We start from the raw sequence: 14087 nt of genomic DNA on the forward strand, positions 1-14087 counted from the left end.
ATATCTGTCTTGTACCATAAGTCCATTATTTTAATAGAGACCGATTAAGTCAGATTTCATTCGACTATTTTAGAATTGGCCAATTCATTTATTTTAATTTATTTGGTAAAGCTCTTAAGTTATAATTAGATTCTAGTTAAACTTTTTATTATACAGCAATACTCGCCTTTCCATAAAAGATGCTTAAAAGTAGCTTAATAATAAATGTCTCTAATATAATGCCTAATTTTGGAGAAAACTACGAGAAATGATAATTTCACTTTTAATTTCAAAGACCTTTCTCATTGTAGTCAACGATAGTGAAAAGAAGTACATAATATTTGAAGCGTTCCACTGTTTCTAACGATCACTAACTAGCACAGAATATTTTTTTAGGTGACTAAAATAAGAATAATAAAACAAATTACTTCAATGCCTGTTCATATGCAAGAACACAGAGTTTATTCTAGACACTTGGTAAGATTTATGAACTCTATTTATTACTATAGACAAATACTTATTTACAAATAAATTATTATATGATAATATATAATAAATGGCTTTATTTATTTGACTATTTTAAAATTATTATTGCAGAATGTAAACAGTGTTGGAGGTATAAGATAACAATTAGTACAATAAAATTATCACATTTTATTCAACAAATAACAAAACACACTTTTTAGTTGGCTTGACTTTCGGGACTAGGATGGGCGGCAATCCATTCCAAAGCTCTGGCGATGGCAGCTGGTACTGGTGGTGGAGTGTTAGTATCAACTGGAGCTACTGGAAGATGGGCACCTTTTGGCTGGAATCTGTAATCCAACAAATAGTTAGGCCTCTATTAACCATAAATGTTCCTTATAATTCACTTACCCATTTTCGTTAGCGACGTATGATAGCTGAATGGGGGTACCATCATCAGCGGTGTAAGAGAAAGAACCTTGAACTTCTTCAGCTTCAAGACCCTCTTGGCCAGCATTCTTAAGGACCCCAGAGGCCTGGGCGCTGATACCGTTTCCGGCTTCGAAGGAGTTCGAGAATGAGCCATCGGGACTGATGTCCTGGTCCTGTTTCAGGATTGGTACTGGTTCAGGGATGGAAGCAGCATAAGCTGTTGCAGCAATAGCGAATAATAATACCTGTAATGAAAAATAATGATTTAATTGATATTAAAATTTAAATATACTCTTAGCAAATCTTAATATATATTAATGTATATTAATAATACAAATACATTATATTAATAATATTATTATAATATATTAATTGTATTAAAAGTATTAATAATTATTATATATATATATATATATATATATATATATATATATATATATATATATATATATATATATGATATGTGTTAATATTATTATAATTATAAATTATTTATTAAATATTTTGAACCAAATATATAGACAAAAACACTGTTATAACATATGTTAATAATTAAAAAAAATTGTATAACAATATGGAGAGATCCAAATACTAATACAAATACTTAGTATTAAAAATGTTATCTATAAAACAAGGATTTATCTAATATTAATACTGAATAGAAAATATTTTTAAATATTCCTAAAATAAGTTACCTTTTATCAGAAATATATGCTTATAGCAACCAACCAATATTGTACAGAAGAGATTAGCAATAAATAGATATAACCTACTCAAGATAACTGTACAATAGAATACTAAAGTTGAAAAATGTTTTTATTCCATATAAAGTAGAGACGTGTGAAGTAATTTAAACCGTTCAAAACTAACATTTTTTTATATATTCAGATATAATAAATAATGAAATAACTGTTCTTAATCAATGTTATAAATATACAAATAATTTGACAATGAAACTTCTTGTACAATACCACTATGAGGTACCATATTATATCTGATGTAATTTGTTTCATTTATTTTATAATATATTTAATTTTTTAATATATTTTAAAATATAATATTTGAATAAATTTACAATAGACAACAGTAGCAGCAATAGCAGGTTTTACGTATTTTAAATTAATGCTATATAAATTAATAATATGTGACTTATAATACTGAACTTAAAATATTTGTGCTATATTTAATTGAACTATGTAAACTATGTTGTAATAATAAAATAGTTTTATTCTATTAAAGTTTTAATATTAAAATAAAAATAGCTTAGTATATTGTAATATAGTACAGCTGCTAACTTATTTATTAATAGCCATAATTTATATAATTAATTGCCTCCATAGACACGTATTTTTTATTCCGAAATAATCAGATATAACTTAATATAATAAAACAGTTTAAATTTCGTATAGTAGCTTTAATGTGTTTAGGATAAAGGAGACAACTATTAATAATCAAAAATAAGTAATTTAATCTTTCAATTAGTGAATAAGACGTTTTAAGTTGAAATACTTACAAAGGATTTCATTTTGAATGATTATTGGGTTATCTTGATGGTCACAACGGAGTGATGTAGAAAAATCGAATTTTTGGATTTATATATAGCGAGCATGTGTAGTGTCAATTCAAATTTCATTCAAATTTTTAAGCGAAAGGTCGGGCCATCTTCGGCCGGGGACTCAGGGTCGACATGATCGAAAATTTACATTTACAATCGAACCGGTAGATGATTGAAATCTGGTTTGTTGTAAAGATGTACCCGTATGATGCAAATTTTCAATGCGTCACACCTGCTAATTGACATACTTTCACTCGGTACGTTCGTTCCATGAATGCCTCAAATGACAGAAATGTTTGAATAAGTGTCTTATTACGCAAAAAGCAAAGTCTAGACAAATCACACAAGATCTATGGATATAAAATATGTACTGGGGTATTAAAGCTGTGAGGTAAGTTGATTCTTTATTGTATATTTAATTCTCTAAATTACTTCTGCTTTAGTGTAGTACGTATTACTAATCTATATAAACTAATCTTGATTTTAATATTTTGTTTTAGAGAAAGCGTGCATATAACTAGTACACAATATTCTAATCGACCAAAAAAGTACGAGAAACTACAATACCTTCGAAATGAGTGTATATCATAGCTAATGTAATTTTTGCACTTGCTTTTAATGAAAAAACTTGTAATGAAATAAAATGTGTGTTAGGTACTAGAAACATTGTTTTACAACAAAGAGCTTTTTCAGTACATTTTCAGGACAGTTCAGTTTTTTTCTCTTCATTGGACCCATATTGTTTTTCTGTCTCTCGGATTGGGCGCTTTTTCGTTTATCTGACCTATCCATTTGTAAAAATGCTGACCTCTTGTTTCCAGATTCTTATATTTTTCTGTCTGGTGCAACTCCAAAACTCAAATTTTCCGTCTAAAGAACTTTCTCTCCTGTATTTCATGTTGTGTTATTTTGGCTCCTTAATTGCAGCCATCCATTTTATGGTTTCAACCTCGGCCTTACTGTGGGCCTTATAGAATTCCACCACCTGTCTGGTTAATCTGCTTTGTTTCATTCTTATAACATGCCTATAAATCTATTTTTTTTAAATCCGAACACGTATTGCTAAACTTTTCGACTTCCTTATTTTGCCCTTAGCCTGTATGTCCCTTTTTCAGTGTGTTTTGGGTCTAAAGTTTTTCTAATAATTCTTCTTTATTTATTTTAGATTTCTGTAATATCCATATTTCTGTGCAAAATAAGAGCTTCAGCTACATAAAGGCATCCAGATTGATCACATTATTATAATGTGGCAATTTTGTATATTTAGAGATATATTTTTTGTTTCAGATGTATTTTGTATCCATTTTTTGGCGGCGAAGCTTATTAACGAATTGCCGTAGTTATTTTCTAAAAATTTTGGTGCTAATTTGTTGCCTGTCATAAACACTGTTTTCTCAAATGAAATTTGAATAACCACTGTTTCTGTTGTTTCTTTTAGAATCTCTATTTACTTTTAAGCTGTTTAAGTGCCTAAAACTTCACCTTAGAATTTGTACAAATCAGCGTTTGTCTGGAAATTGCGTTGGTTTTCAAATTCAGACCGTATTCTCTCATAATTTCGAAATGAAGTGCGAAATGAAGTAATCTGAAAGACTGTTAGTGCATCCCAATGCACTCGCCAAACGCTTAAATGTGCGCGATGACAGTGAAGTGCGTACAGTCAAACGCAAACTACCATACCAACTGATTAATAGACACATAGAGTGAGGTATAATAGATCACTAGAATAAGTTAAAATAGTATCTAGAATAAGATTTATATTATAAGTTTGTTAAATTGTATAACAGAAATAATACTTATGATATATAATCAAGAGTCATAGGATAATAAGAGTCATAGGCCTTTTTGAAGTCTATAAATGCGAAGACCACTTTCTTATTATAAAACTTGAGAGAACTAATTTAAAATTAATATTTGTTCTGAACAAAATCTGCGTATTCTGAAATCTGTTTGGTATTTACCAATTTTGCATTCAAGTTATTATGTTTGGTTCAGGAGACATTCTGAGAGAATTTTGTAGGTGACTGCCAAAAGGGAGATTTCTCTGTAATTATTTACATCAGTTCTATCTCTTTTCTCATGTAGTGTATCGATCAAGGCAGTTTTCAAGACATCAGTAACCTTTTCAGTTTACCAAATGTTTTACATGATCAATGCGATTTCCCTTACAGTCCCTGAACCGACTGACTTCAAGAGTTCTGCAACAATTCTCCCGGTGCCTTGTTGCTTTTTAGTCTTTTAATTTGGCTAACAATTTCTTATTCATGCCTGTGAATTTGAGTTGGTTTTCAGTGATTTTGAGGTCTTTCTGTCGGTCCTAGACACATGAGAAATTTCTTGAAATATGTAGCAAGTTCTCTGCAATTTTCTTTCTCTTTTTTTTCTCTCTAATTATTTATTCTCGTGTGTTCAACTTCTTACGATGACCTGGACCCGGTCTAATTTTCAATATACTCGCTACACAAATTCGGTTAAATATTAGTGGTTGCGTGTATTATAATGAGTGTTATATTGACTGCGACCTATTAACAAAGCGCTAACATGACCTTTTATAGAACCTACATAACTCCCAATTATAATTTGTAGACATATTATTGGGAAACCTCATTTTGGTTGATGACAAAAATGCACATTGTTACTAAAGATGATTTTTTAGACCCAGACTTACTTTTCCTCTGTTTATTTTTAATCTTAATTTATTTTAAGTACATATTAAATCGAGTTTTTCTCAGACTATTTGAATGTTTAAATTTTTTTATGTACATTAATAGTTATCTTTATTTTTCCAGTGCAATAACTTTTCCCTTTCATCTTTACATATTTTAATGTTTGTAATGCCTTTATAATATTAAGACTATCTATAGTGTTAATCCATAAGATCTATTTTCAGATTATGTTCCGATTATGGTGGGAGTCTTGTTGTGAAAAAAATACGTTAAAGAGTGTTAAATTATGTAATGATGTAGTGTAACAACGGTCCTTTTAATTGAATAATAGACCATAAAAATTCCATAATAAGATGCTAAATTAATTATCTAAAGGATGGTTTCATCGATTACTAACAGTGACTGCACTGTGGCCATTCGAATACTTCTTCAAGGGTTTATGTTAGATATTCATTTCATGATAAACTTGTTCACAGTCAAAAAATGTGAAAGATTTAAAATAAGAAAAGCTTCTACTTTACTTTAAAAATAATGGTATCTTATGAAAAGTAGTGGTGCCTTTCTGAACGGTGGTACAAAACGATTTCAGAGTTATGTCAAGACATCTCACTCACTCATACGACTCATACTCACTCTTTGAATGCACAATCTTCGTAGCTAGGACCGTATCAGTCGCGCAATATAACATATATACTTTTACAAGATTTTTTCATTACCATGCATAAGAAAGAGGTGCAGTAAGACGTTGGAAAATAATGGTGGGTTTAGTTTTATTCGTAGTATAAATACTGAAATCAATACTTTTAGAATTTACAAGATTACTGCCATACAAACGACGTCTTCCTAAAGTTATTTAACCTACTAAAACCTCTGTACAGTATCTGCCATCACGACGTCTTTATTTTTCTATCATATATATTGCGGATATCTCTCTTTACACTTTTTTCATTAGCTCCTCTTTTACAACCATGTTATTAAGAAATTTCAATCAACGAAAACTTTATAAAGTTAAGATAGAAAGAACAGGCAATATTTACAACTTTAGTATGATCCAAACTGTGTACAACATCACATTTCGTTCTGGATTAGTAAGGAAAAGTGTAGTGAAATTGGTTCACATATTTACCAAAAGATGGCTCCATAAATAAGGAAGATAAACTCTAGGAAGTAGAACTCTAGAACGTTAACTTATAAAATTACGAATGAAAAAATGGTTATACATTAATTAAATTTAGTAAATGTTTAATATAATGAGATATCTAATATAGTGTGTACTTAATATTTAACATCGTATATTTATATTAGATGCCAAAATAGGATATGCATATATGTACTGCTAGAAATAATGTGCCTTAGAATTTTATTTACTTTCTGTCGATGGCCCCATAGAGGACATATGAAAAGTTTTCGATGATGAAGATATTCAAATTGGTAAGTTACATAAAATTAGTTAAGAGTATATACATTTTAATAATCTTTCTTCTATTATTAGTCAGTCTACATATTCCTGAACATCGATCATTGTGGCATTATTGTTAACAGCTCCTACATTATCATGACTAATATAGCTTTAGATATCTGATGATGCCGAGATGTTGAACCTTTATCGAATAAAACTACCTCTGCAATTACCTTACATCATATTTGCTTAGTAAGCCTCGCCCTAACATATAAACTAACCCAATATATCAATCTTGTTATTGATATATATTAATATTTCCAATTAATATATCAATTTTTACATTAAGTCTTAGATTTTCGACAATATAACATAGCTAGAGTTAAAAATAATTTAGATTCGGATTAAGAAAAATTATATATATCAAGGTAATATATAGAATTGTGACATAAAACTGGTTAAAATAACCGGTTATAGTACAACGAACGGATATTTTTTTCTCATAGTTTTGTATTTCTGGATGACCTTGTAAACGGTTTTCATTTTACTTGTTTTCAGAATTCTGATAATGTCATAAACATTTATCGATTTCATAACACCTATCCCAGACTATTAAACCAAATCATACATGCAAATCAATGGAAACGTAAGTAAAAAATAAATTATGTTCAACAACAATTTAAGCGAAACAGTAAAAACAGTGAGCTTAAACAGTAAAGAAAGAATAACTAAGTATTTCTTTAACCATGGATGAAATAAAAGTTAAAAATGAAAGAATGACTAAAGAAAAAATTTAATAGATCCAATTAACGAAATTAACAGAATAAATACTGTATAATTAAGACGTAATAAAACTACATATATTTACAGGACTGCTATATCAATCACAATCAATCGGAGATATATCACCAATCAATTGATTCAACTCAGTTCACAACAACCTATTGGAATAACAATCAATGGTTTGGACGTGTCTCACCAATAAAAAGCGAGAGTATTCCACGTAGACTTTTCTGGCAAAGTCGAGCTTTTGGATGGAATATACAAAGAGCCGAACACAGGAGTTGTTCTGCGGCGAGATTTAGTGAAGAATATTCGAAGTCCTGCGGCACCAACAGCAGCCTATTGTTTAAGAAATAGAAACTCCACCCAAGTGTTGGCTATGCATTGGTGACAATGAATGATCCATTGACGGATATATTAACAATATATAACAAATCAGTCCAAAGCGATTGATTTTATCTAGATTTCTTCTTTTAATACTATTGCAATATGCACATTACTCATTCAGAATTAAAATTGAAATTCCGCAACATATTTTAACTCATCTTCGTTACTTCACATCGTTTATCGCTGCTAACAATACAATATATTTTTTTTTAATTACATCAATAACATACTTTAATATTTTATTAACAAAACTGAATAGTTGACTCCGAGTGGTTTTGAAGGACCGAATAGATACTCATATAATGTGCAGCTATCTAATTATCTTCTATATTATTTCACCTGGCATCTTCGCCTACAATAAAACCAATTGGAAGAAAATTAACTGTTTAAAAAGTTTAAATATTAATTACTGGTTTGCTCATACTTCAAAAATTAGAGTGTTATTATTATTGCAAAATAATACTATATGATGTAATACAGTAGATAATCTCCACTTATCCATTATTAAGTAACCTAATTGAAGGAATGGTTGCTCTTTAGCTCTCATTACCAATATCAACATATATGGAGTATACGCTCTTGTCAGTGACTCCCATGCATCTCTTGCCTTTAGAAAATAAAAAAAGAAAAAAGGGAAGTTAAACATAATAAACGGTTCAGAAATATTAAGATAGTAATATTTAGTGGGAATGAATAGCTTACACATTATATAGTGTAATACTTAATGCATAACTTATTCTAAAACATTATATATAGGTTTATAAAGGTAAAGTTATGAGACCAGACATATGTAAAATGTACGAAATATTTGATTACACTTAGATTGTAGCTTTTATCACTTAGTTCCCATGTATAACAGTGGAACCAGAAAGACATGACTCTTTTATGTTCTATCATATGTTAAGAGAGTTAGTAGAAAGATTTATAGGGAAAATTAATCAAGAAACATTATCTAAATACAAATAATACAGATATTTCACAAAAGGGTGATTATTTTAGTTGCAAATAGGTTGAATAGGAACAACGAAATAATTACAAGCAGATAAATATTATATGATCTTAATCACAAATAACAAAATTTTATGTAATACTGAAAATCCACTAAATCATATACATCATTTTAACCTTTTTTAAAATCTATTAAATATGCAGGTGGCCTTTTTAAATATCATCAAAGCTCATAAAGGATTATATTACTACATACGAGATATCATGTATGCTACTTAATCTCTTCAATTACCATAATAAATTATTTTCACTTTGCCATCTTAGGACGAAATTATATAGGCGACTATAAGAATGCTTATATTTAAAATCACAATTTAGGATTGTTGTTTCAATTGAAATTACTATATCTTTGCAAATGCATTTCAATCAATTTATATTAAAAATATATCCGTTATTATTATATTACTTCCCATATTTTCGCTCAATATTGTCTATCTTAGTTAGAAGTAAAACGTTTTACAAAAAGTAAAAAATTACTTTATAAAATATACGTTAAAACTTTTGGATTTCAGTAAACTGAAAATGAAACTATATTCGCTAACAGTGAGACAAAAACATATTCGAATACAAACTTTAAAATTATTAAAATAAATTTGCATTATTTCTTCAAAATGGATGATCTATCCCCATTATGTTTCGAAATTTAAGCATTTTAACTAATAAACTGTATTAATAAACTAACAACACATTAATTATTGTACTCTCACACAAAGCTGAAAAAACAATTCTAAAAATCAGTAAAATAAAATTTAAATTAATTCTATCCTCTTCGACATATTTAGTTCCCTTTAAATTCTGATAGTTCCCACATCAGAAAATGTTTCTGTTAAAAATCAGTTTCATCCGATAAAGAAGTGATGATAGGTAGATTTCAGATCAGGGATGAGATTAAAGAATCACTAGGAGATGTTTATCTAAATTCAAAGATATCAAAAAATATTAAAGACTCATATGTAAAATAAATTGTACTTTTAATGTATTTAATGTTCATCAAAACCGTGTTTTTACCGAAAGGAAATTTTAATAATGCGGTAGGGGTAGATTTCAGATCAGGGATGAGATTAAAGAATCACTAGGAAATGTTTATCTAAATTCAAAAAAATATTACAGACTCATATGTAAAATAAATTGTACTTTTAATGTATTTAATGTTTATCAAAACCGTGTTTTTACCGTAAGGAAATTTTATTCAATTTAAAAAATTAATACATAGCATATATGTAATTGCCAATAATAAAATACAATTTCAAACGTCAAAATTATTTGACGTGATTAATAGTCTTATCCAGTTAATTACAAACAGTTTAAAGCATGCAGAAATTGCAAGAATTTATTCGAAATTGTAAAAGCAATTATACCCATAATTATTCACTTATGTTCAACTTGACACAGAATAACTAATAGAAGTTTAATTTTAGTATAAATGCACCTTGTCATTGTTTTAATCATTGCAGAATTGAAGATTCCCATTAACAAAGGTGGGTTTAATCGAATCCGGCATCAGGAAATGAATCATTTCCCATTCCTACACCATGCAGGTAATATTTACGTAATTCTTAATTTTATCTCTTCTAATGTAATTGTCTGTTGGTGTTCCCAAGTTTTGGTGATGCAATAAATATTTACATTGTATTTTATGCCAATTAGAATTTGTTCATGATTATAAATAGTTACAGGGGATGAACAAAATAATATGAACACCTGATGACGTCAAAACGTCGCAGTGTTACCGCAGCAACTCTGAGTTTTAGTTCAGTTTGACATACAACAAAATTCTAATCTAAATAAAATAATTGAACAAAAATCTTATCAAATATAATTTATTCTAACATTATAGTACATCTAATGCATATATTATCGGACTTAAAACTACAATTAAGAAGACAGGTATAACAGTTTGTAGGTTAGGGTTTTGTTTGATTATACTTATATTGAACTCTTTTCCACGCCATCTATGAGGTAAAGTTCTAGACATTATCATATCTATAAAACAGTTAGTATTCATTCTCCCTCAGACATTCTAACCTAATGTTCATGTTTAATTCTGAACAGTTATAATAATATCTGCGCACACAAATCTTTCACGCTCTACAGTACCATTTTCTACAGTTATATTCCATTAATTATATATTATGATTATTATAATCATACCTTTAGTTGTTTCCACTCTCATCACTCTGTCTCAGGAGTTTCCAGCATTGCACAGCATTCTCACATATCCTGAAGGTGTCCTTTAGTCAGTTTCACTTTCCGAGTCACTGTCCAATTCAATCACTAAACTGTTAATTTCCAATCTGTCTAAAAGATGTTCACGATTCCACCATTTATCAATTACTTCGTCTGCATATCTTATCGAGTTCATCCAAACCGAAAGTATTATGGTCGACAATGTTTTCTTCCACCTATTCAAACGGTTCTTGATGGAATCATTCTTCTCGGCCAGCATGTCTATTATAATAACTCTTTGCTACCCCCTATATCAACTAGACTGGATTGAATATGCAATGATAGGGAGGAACTCATAATAATATGTGGCCATATGGTTCAGCAATCCGATATGCTGTATATATTTTTTCGGGCTTATTTCTAAGAAAAGTAAATTGCAAAAATCGAAATGAAGCATTTCATTTATATTTACCTAGTAACAATTTGAAATAGTTCTTTCTTTAACAAGATTTCTTCAAAACTTATTTTGTGCACTTTAAGCCACTACTTAATTACAGTCTTTGCTGATGCACTTGTTGGCATCTTCTCGTTCATTGTACTAAAATATGGTGAATTGTCCATAACAATAACTGATGGCTCCTCCAAGTTCTTTAAAAGTTGATTTTCTAACCACTGCAAAAACAAGTTATGGTATATTTCTCCATGATAATTCTGTACCAGGAATAAACATATTTCATTTATATTCTTGTTTCCAGCTTTTCATGACATATAGTTACGTCTGAATTAATTATTAATATATGTTATGTCTAACAAAACTTAATCGATATTTATTCCCACGTTTACCTTTTTTAATCAACGTTTGTTACCTTTACGCTATATTTATTATCATCTTAAATATAAGATAATCTGAAATATCCGTGTCTTATCTAAATATACAAATTGATATAAAAATTCTTAATTGATTTAATTGTATGTTTTTAAAAATTGTATTCTTTTAAAGGCAATATCTGGAAGTTTTATTAAACCCCTTCGTTGCTTATCTTTGAAATCCTATATTACCAAAGAGTGTATGAAGGGATGTTCAACATCCCTCAAATAGCTGCATATGTTTCAGCTTGTTATGGATACTTTCAAGGCTAATAATTTTCTCTGAAATAATTGAATTGATCTCCAATTTATTTGTTATATTTTCTAATATAAAATATATAAATGAGGGCAATGTTTAAATACAAGTATTAAAATATAATGCAGTCTAACATAATATTATATAATATTTTACGAATGTTAGGGTTAAGGTTCCCTTAAATTCATTTATCTCTCTATATATCATTTGTTGTCGATAAGATCATAAAACGTTAAGATGAACTAAACAATTTTGTTATGAAAAATCATTGAAAAGAATAATAATTATGTCTTCTGCATGGTATAATGATTAAAGTTCCCAGTAGGAATTTAAAGGGAACCCATATAATAAATACGTAACCAATTCTTAACCATCCTAAAAAACATTAAAAAATATGGCTCATATATGCTTCCTTGATGAATTCAGTCATGAACGTGCATTAAATGCGAAGAAAGTGGATCCAAGAAAAGACCTCAGTGCGGATCTAGAGTCATAGAAATTTATGGAAGGAAGAGTAAAGGCAGGGGCTCAAAAGTAATCAACATCTAATATCAGGAAGAAGTGAGGAGATGAGAAAGACACATGTCTGTAGATTACCGAAATCCATAGAGAGACATTGAAGAAGAGTAAAGGCAAGATCTCGGTGGTAATAGTACATATTGAAGAGATGCCTAGGGTTTTAAGCAGTCTTTCTTCAGTAAACAGAAGTAAAGAGTATAGGTAAAACAATGTTAAGATAATATATGTGACAAAAATATTATATATTTACCTTATAAAATATATGAAAATGCAGACCAGAATTTTTAGAAGGATATAAATAGTTTATAACAAACATGTTACCGACAACATCAGTCATTCCGATGTAACTGGATAAATAACTAAATTGGATTAAAGATCTTCTTTATTATAAAGCACAGTTTAAAAACGCTGAAAGAAAAGTGCAACACAGATGCAGCATTACATAACTATTTCAGAATTATGAAACGAAATTCTTCAATATAATATAAAGGATGCAGTTTGCAATTATAATCAAAGTAAAAAACTAAAACTTTTACTTTTTTACCTGGTAACAATATAAATGAACTTGAATCATACCGCTCTATTTCTTTATAATTAGCTTTATAGTTTCTTCCAGCTATGGCTAAACTCCTTGAGAAATTGATTGGGAATCGCTTCGAACGTATTCTCGAGCAAATAAAGCTAATACATTTCACCAGTTTGATTTCAGGAATGTTCACTCAACAATTGACTAAATACATCGCATTACAGATATACATTTTTTATAAATTTAGTTCACTATATCTTATGCAATACCTTCAGACACACAAAATCTAATTTCAATGCAATATCTAAGACAAACTCTTCGTTTAGTTTGTTGGAAAAATCACAAAACTGTTGAAATGAACTGAAAAAATAAATCGCACTAATCAAAGTAAAAAAATAAAACTTTTACCTGGTAACAACATAAATGAACTTGAATCATACCGCCCTATTTCTTTATAATTAGCTTTATAGTTTCTTCCAGCTATGGCTAAACTATTTGAGAAATTGATTGGGAAACGCTTCGAACGTATTCTCGAGCAAATAAAGCTAATACATCTCACCAGTTTGATTTCAGGAATGTCCACTCAACAATTGACCAAATACATCGAATTACAGATATACATTTTTTATAAATTTAATTCACTATATCTTATGCAATACCTTCAGACACACAAAATATAATTTCAATGCAATATCTAAGAGACAAACTCTTCGTTTAATTTGTTGGAAAAATCACAAAACTGTTGAAATGAACTGAAAAAGTCGATCACACTAATCAAAGTAAAAAACTAAAACTTTTACCTTTTTTCCCTGGTAACAATATAAATGAACTTGAATCATACCGCCCTATTTCTTTATAATTAGCTTTATAGTTTCTTCCAGCTATGGCTAAACTCTTTGAAAAATTGATTGGGAAACGCTTCGAACGTATTCTCGAGCAAATAAAGCTAATACATCTCACCAGTTTGTTTTCAGGAATGTCCACTCAACAATTGACCAAATACATCGAATTACAGATACACATTTTTTGATAAATTTAATTCACTATATCTTATGCAATACCTTCAGACATACAAAATC

General features: G+C 29.1%; 1 protein-coding gene and 2 long non-coding RNA genes across 4 annotated transcripts; 2 read left to right on the top strand and 1 right to left on the bottom strand.

The window, feature by feature from the left end:
- Positions 1-598: 598 nt before the first annotated feature.
- LOC143193912 (endocuticle structural glycoprotein SgAbd-2) lies at positions 599-2545 on the bottom strand. Its single transcript, XM_076400354.1, has 3 exons — positions 2390-2545; positions 856-1121; positions 599-794 (listed from the first exon to the last, which is right to left on the bottom strand). The coding sequence occupies exons 1-3, from the start codon at positions 2399-2401 to the stop codon at positions 662-664; spliced, it is 411 nt and encodes a 136-aa protein (XP_076256469.1). The 5' UTR covers positions 2402-2545; the 3' UTR covers positions 599-661.
- Positions 2546-2601: 56 nt separating this feature from the next.
- Positions 2602-5165, top strand: LOC143193914 (uncharacterized). Its single transcript, XR_013005136.1, has 2 exons — positions 2602-2822; positions 2932-5165. It is a non-coding gene; the product is annotated as an uncharacterized LOC143193914 (long non-coding RNA).
- Positions 5166-5941: 776 nt separating this feature from the next.
- LOC143193913 (uncharacterized) lies at positions 5942-7873 on the top strand. Of its 2 annotated transcripts, XR_013005134.1 has the most exons (3): positions 5942-6528; positions 7055-7142; positions 7367-7873. It is a non-coding gene; the product is annotated as an uncharacterized LOC143193913 (long non-coding RNA). The 2 variants fall into 2 exon arrangements; XR_013005135.1 differs by lacking the exons at positions 7055-7142; positions 7367-7873 and adding an exon at positions 6590-6844.
- Positions 7874-14087: the final 6214 nt, after the last annotated feature.

This window comes from Rhynchophorus ferrugineus, unplaced genomic scaffold, assembly GCF_030347505.1.
Source record: "Rhynchophorus ferrugineus isolate W39M unplaced genomic scaffold, kcgeb_rfMv2 rfM3, whole genome shotgun sequence".
Taxonomy (NCBI): domain Eukaryota; kingdom Metazoa; phylum Arthropoda; class Insecta; order Coleoptera; family Curculionidae; genus Rhynchophorus; species Rhynchophorus ferrugineus.

Bases quoted from the DNA above. Each gene is read 5' to 3' on its own strand.
- LOC143193912 (XM_076400354.1), bottom strand. The intron at 795-855 runs GTAAGTGAATTA...GTTGGATTACAG, and splicing joins TACGTCGCTAACGAAAATGG to ATTCCAGCCAAAAGGTGCCC.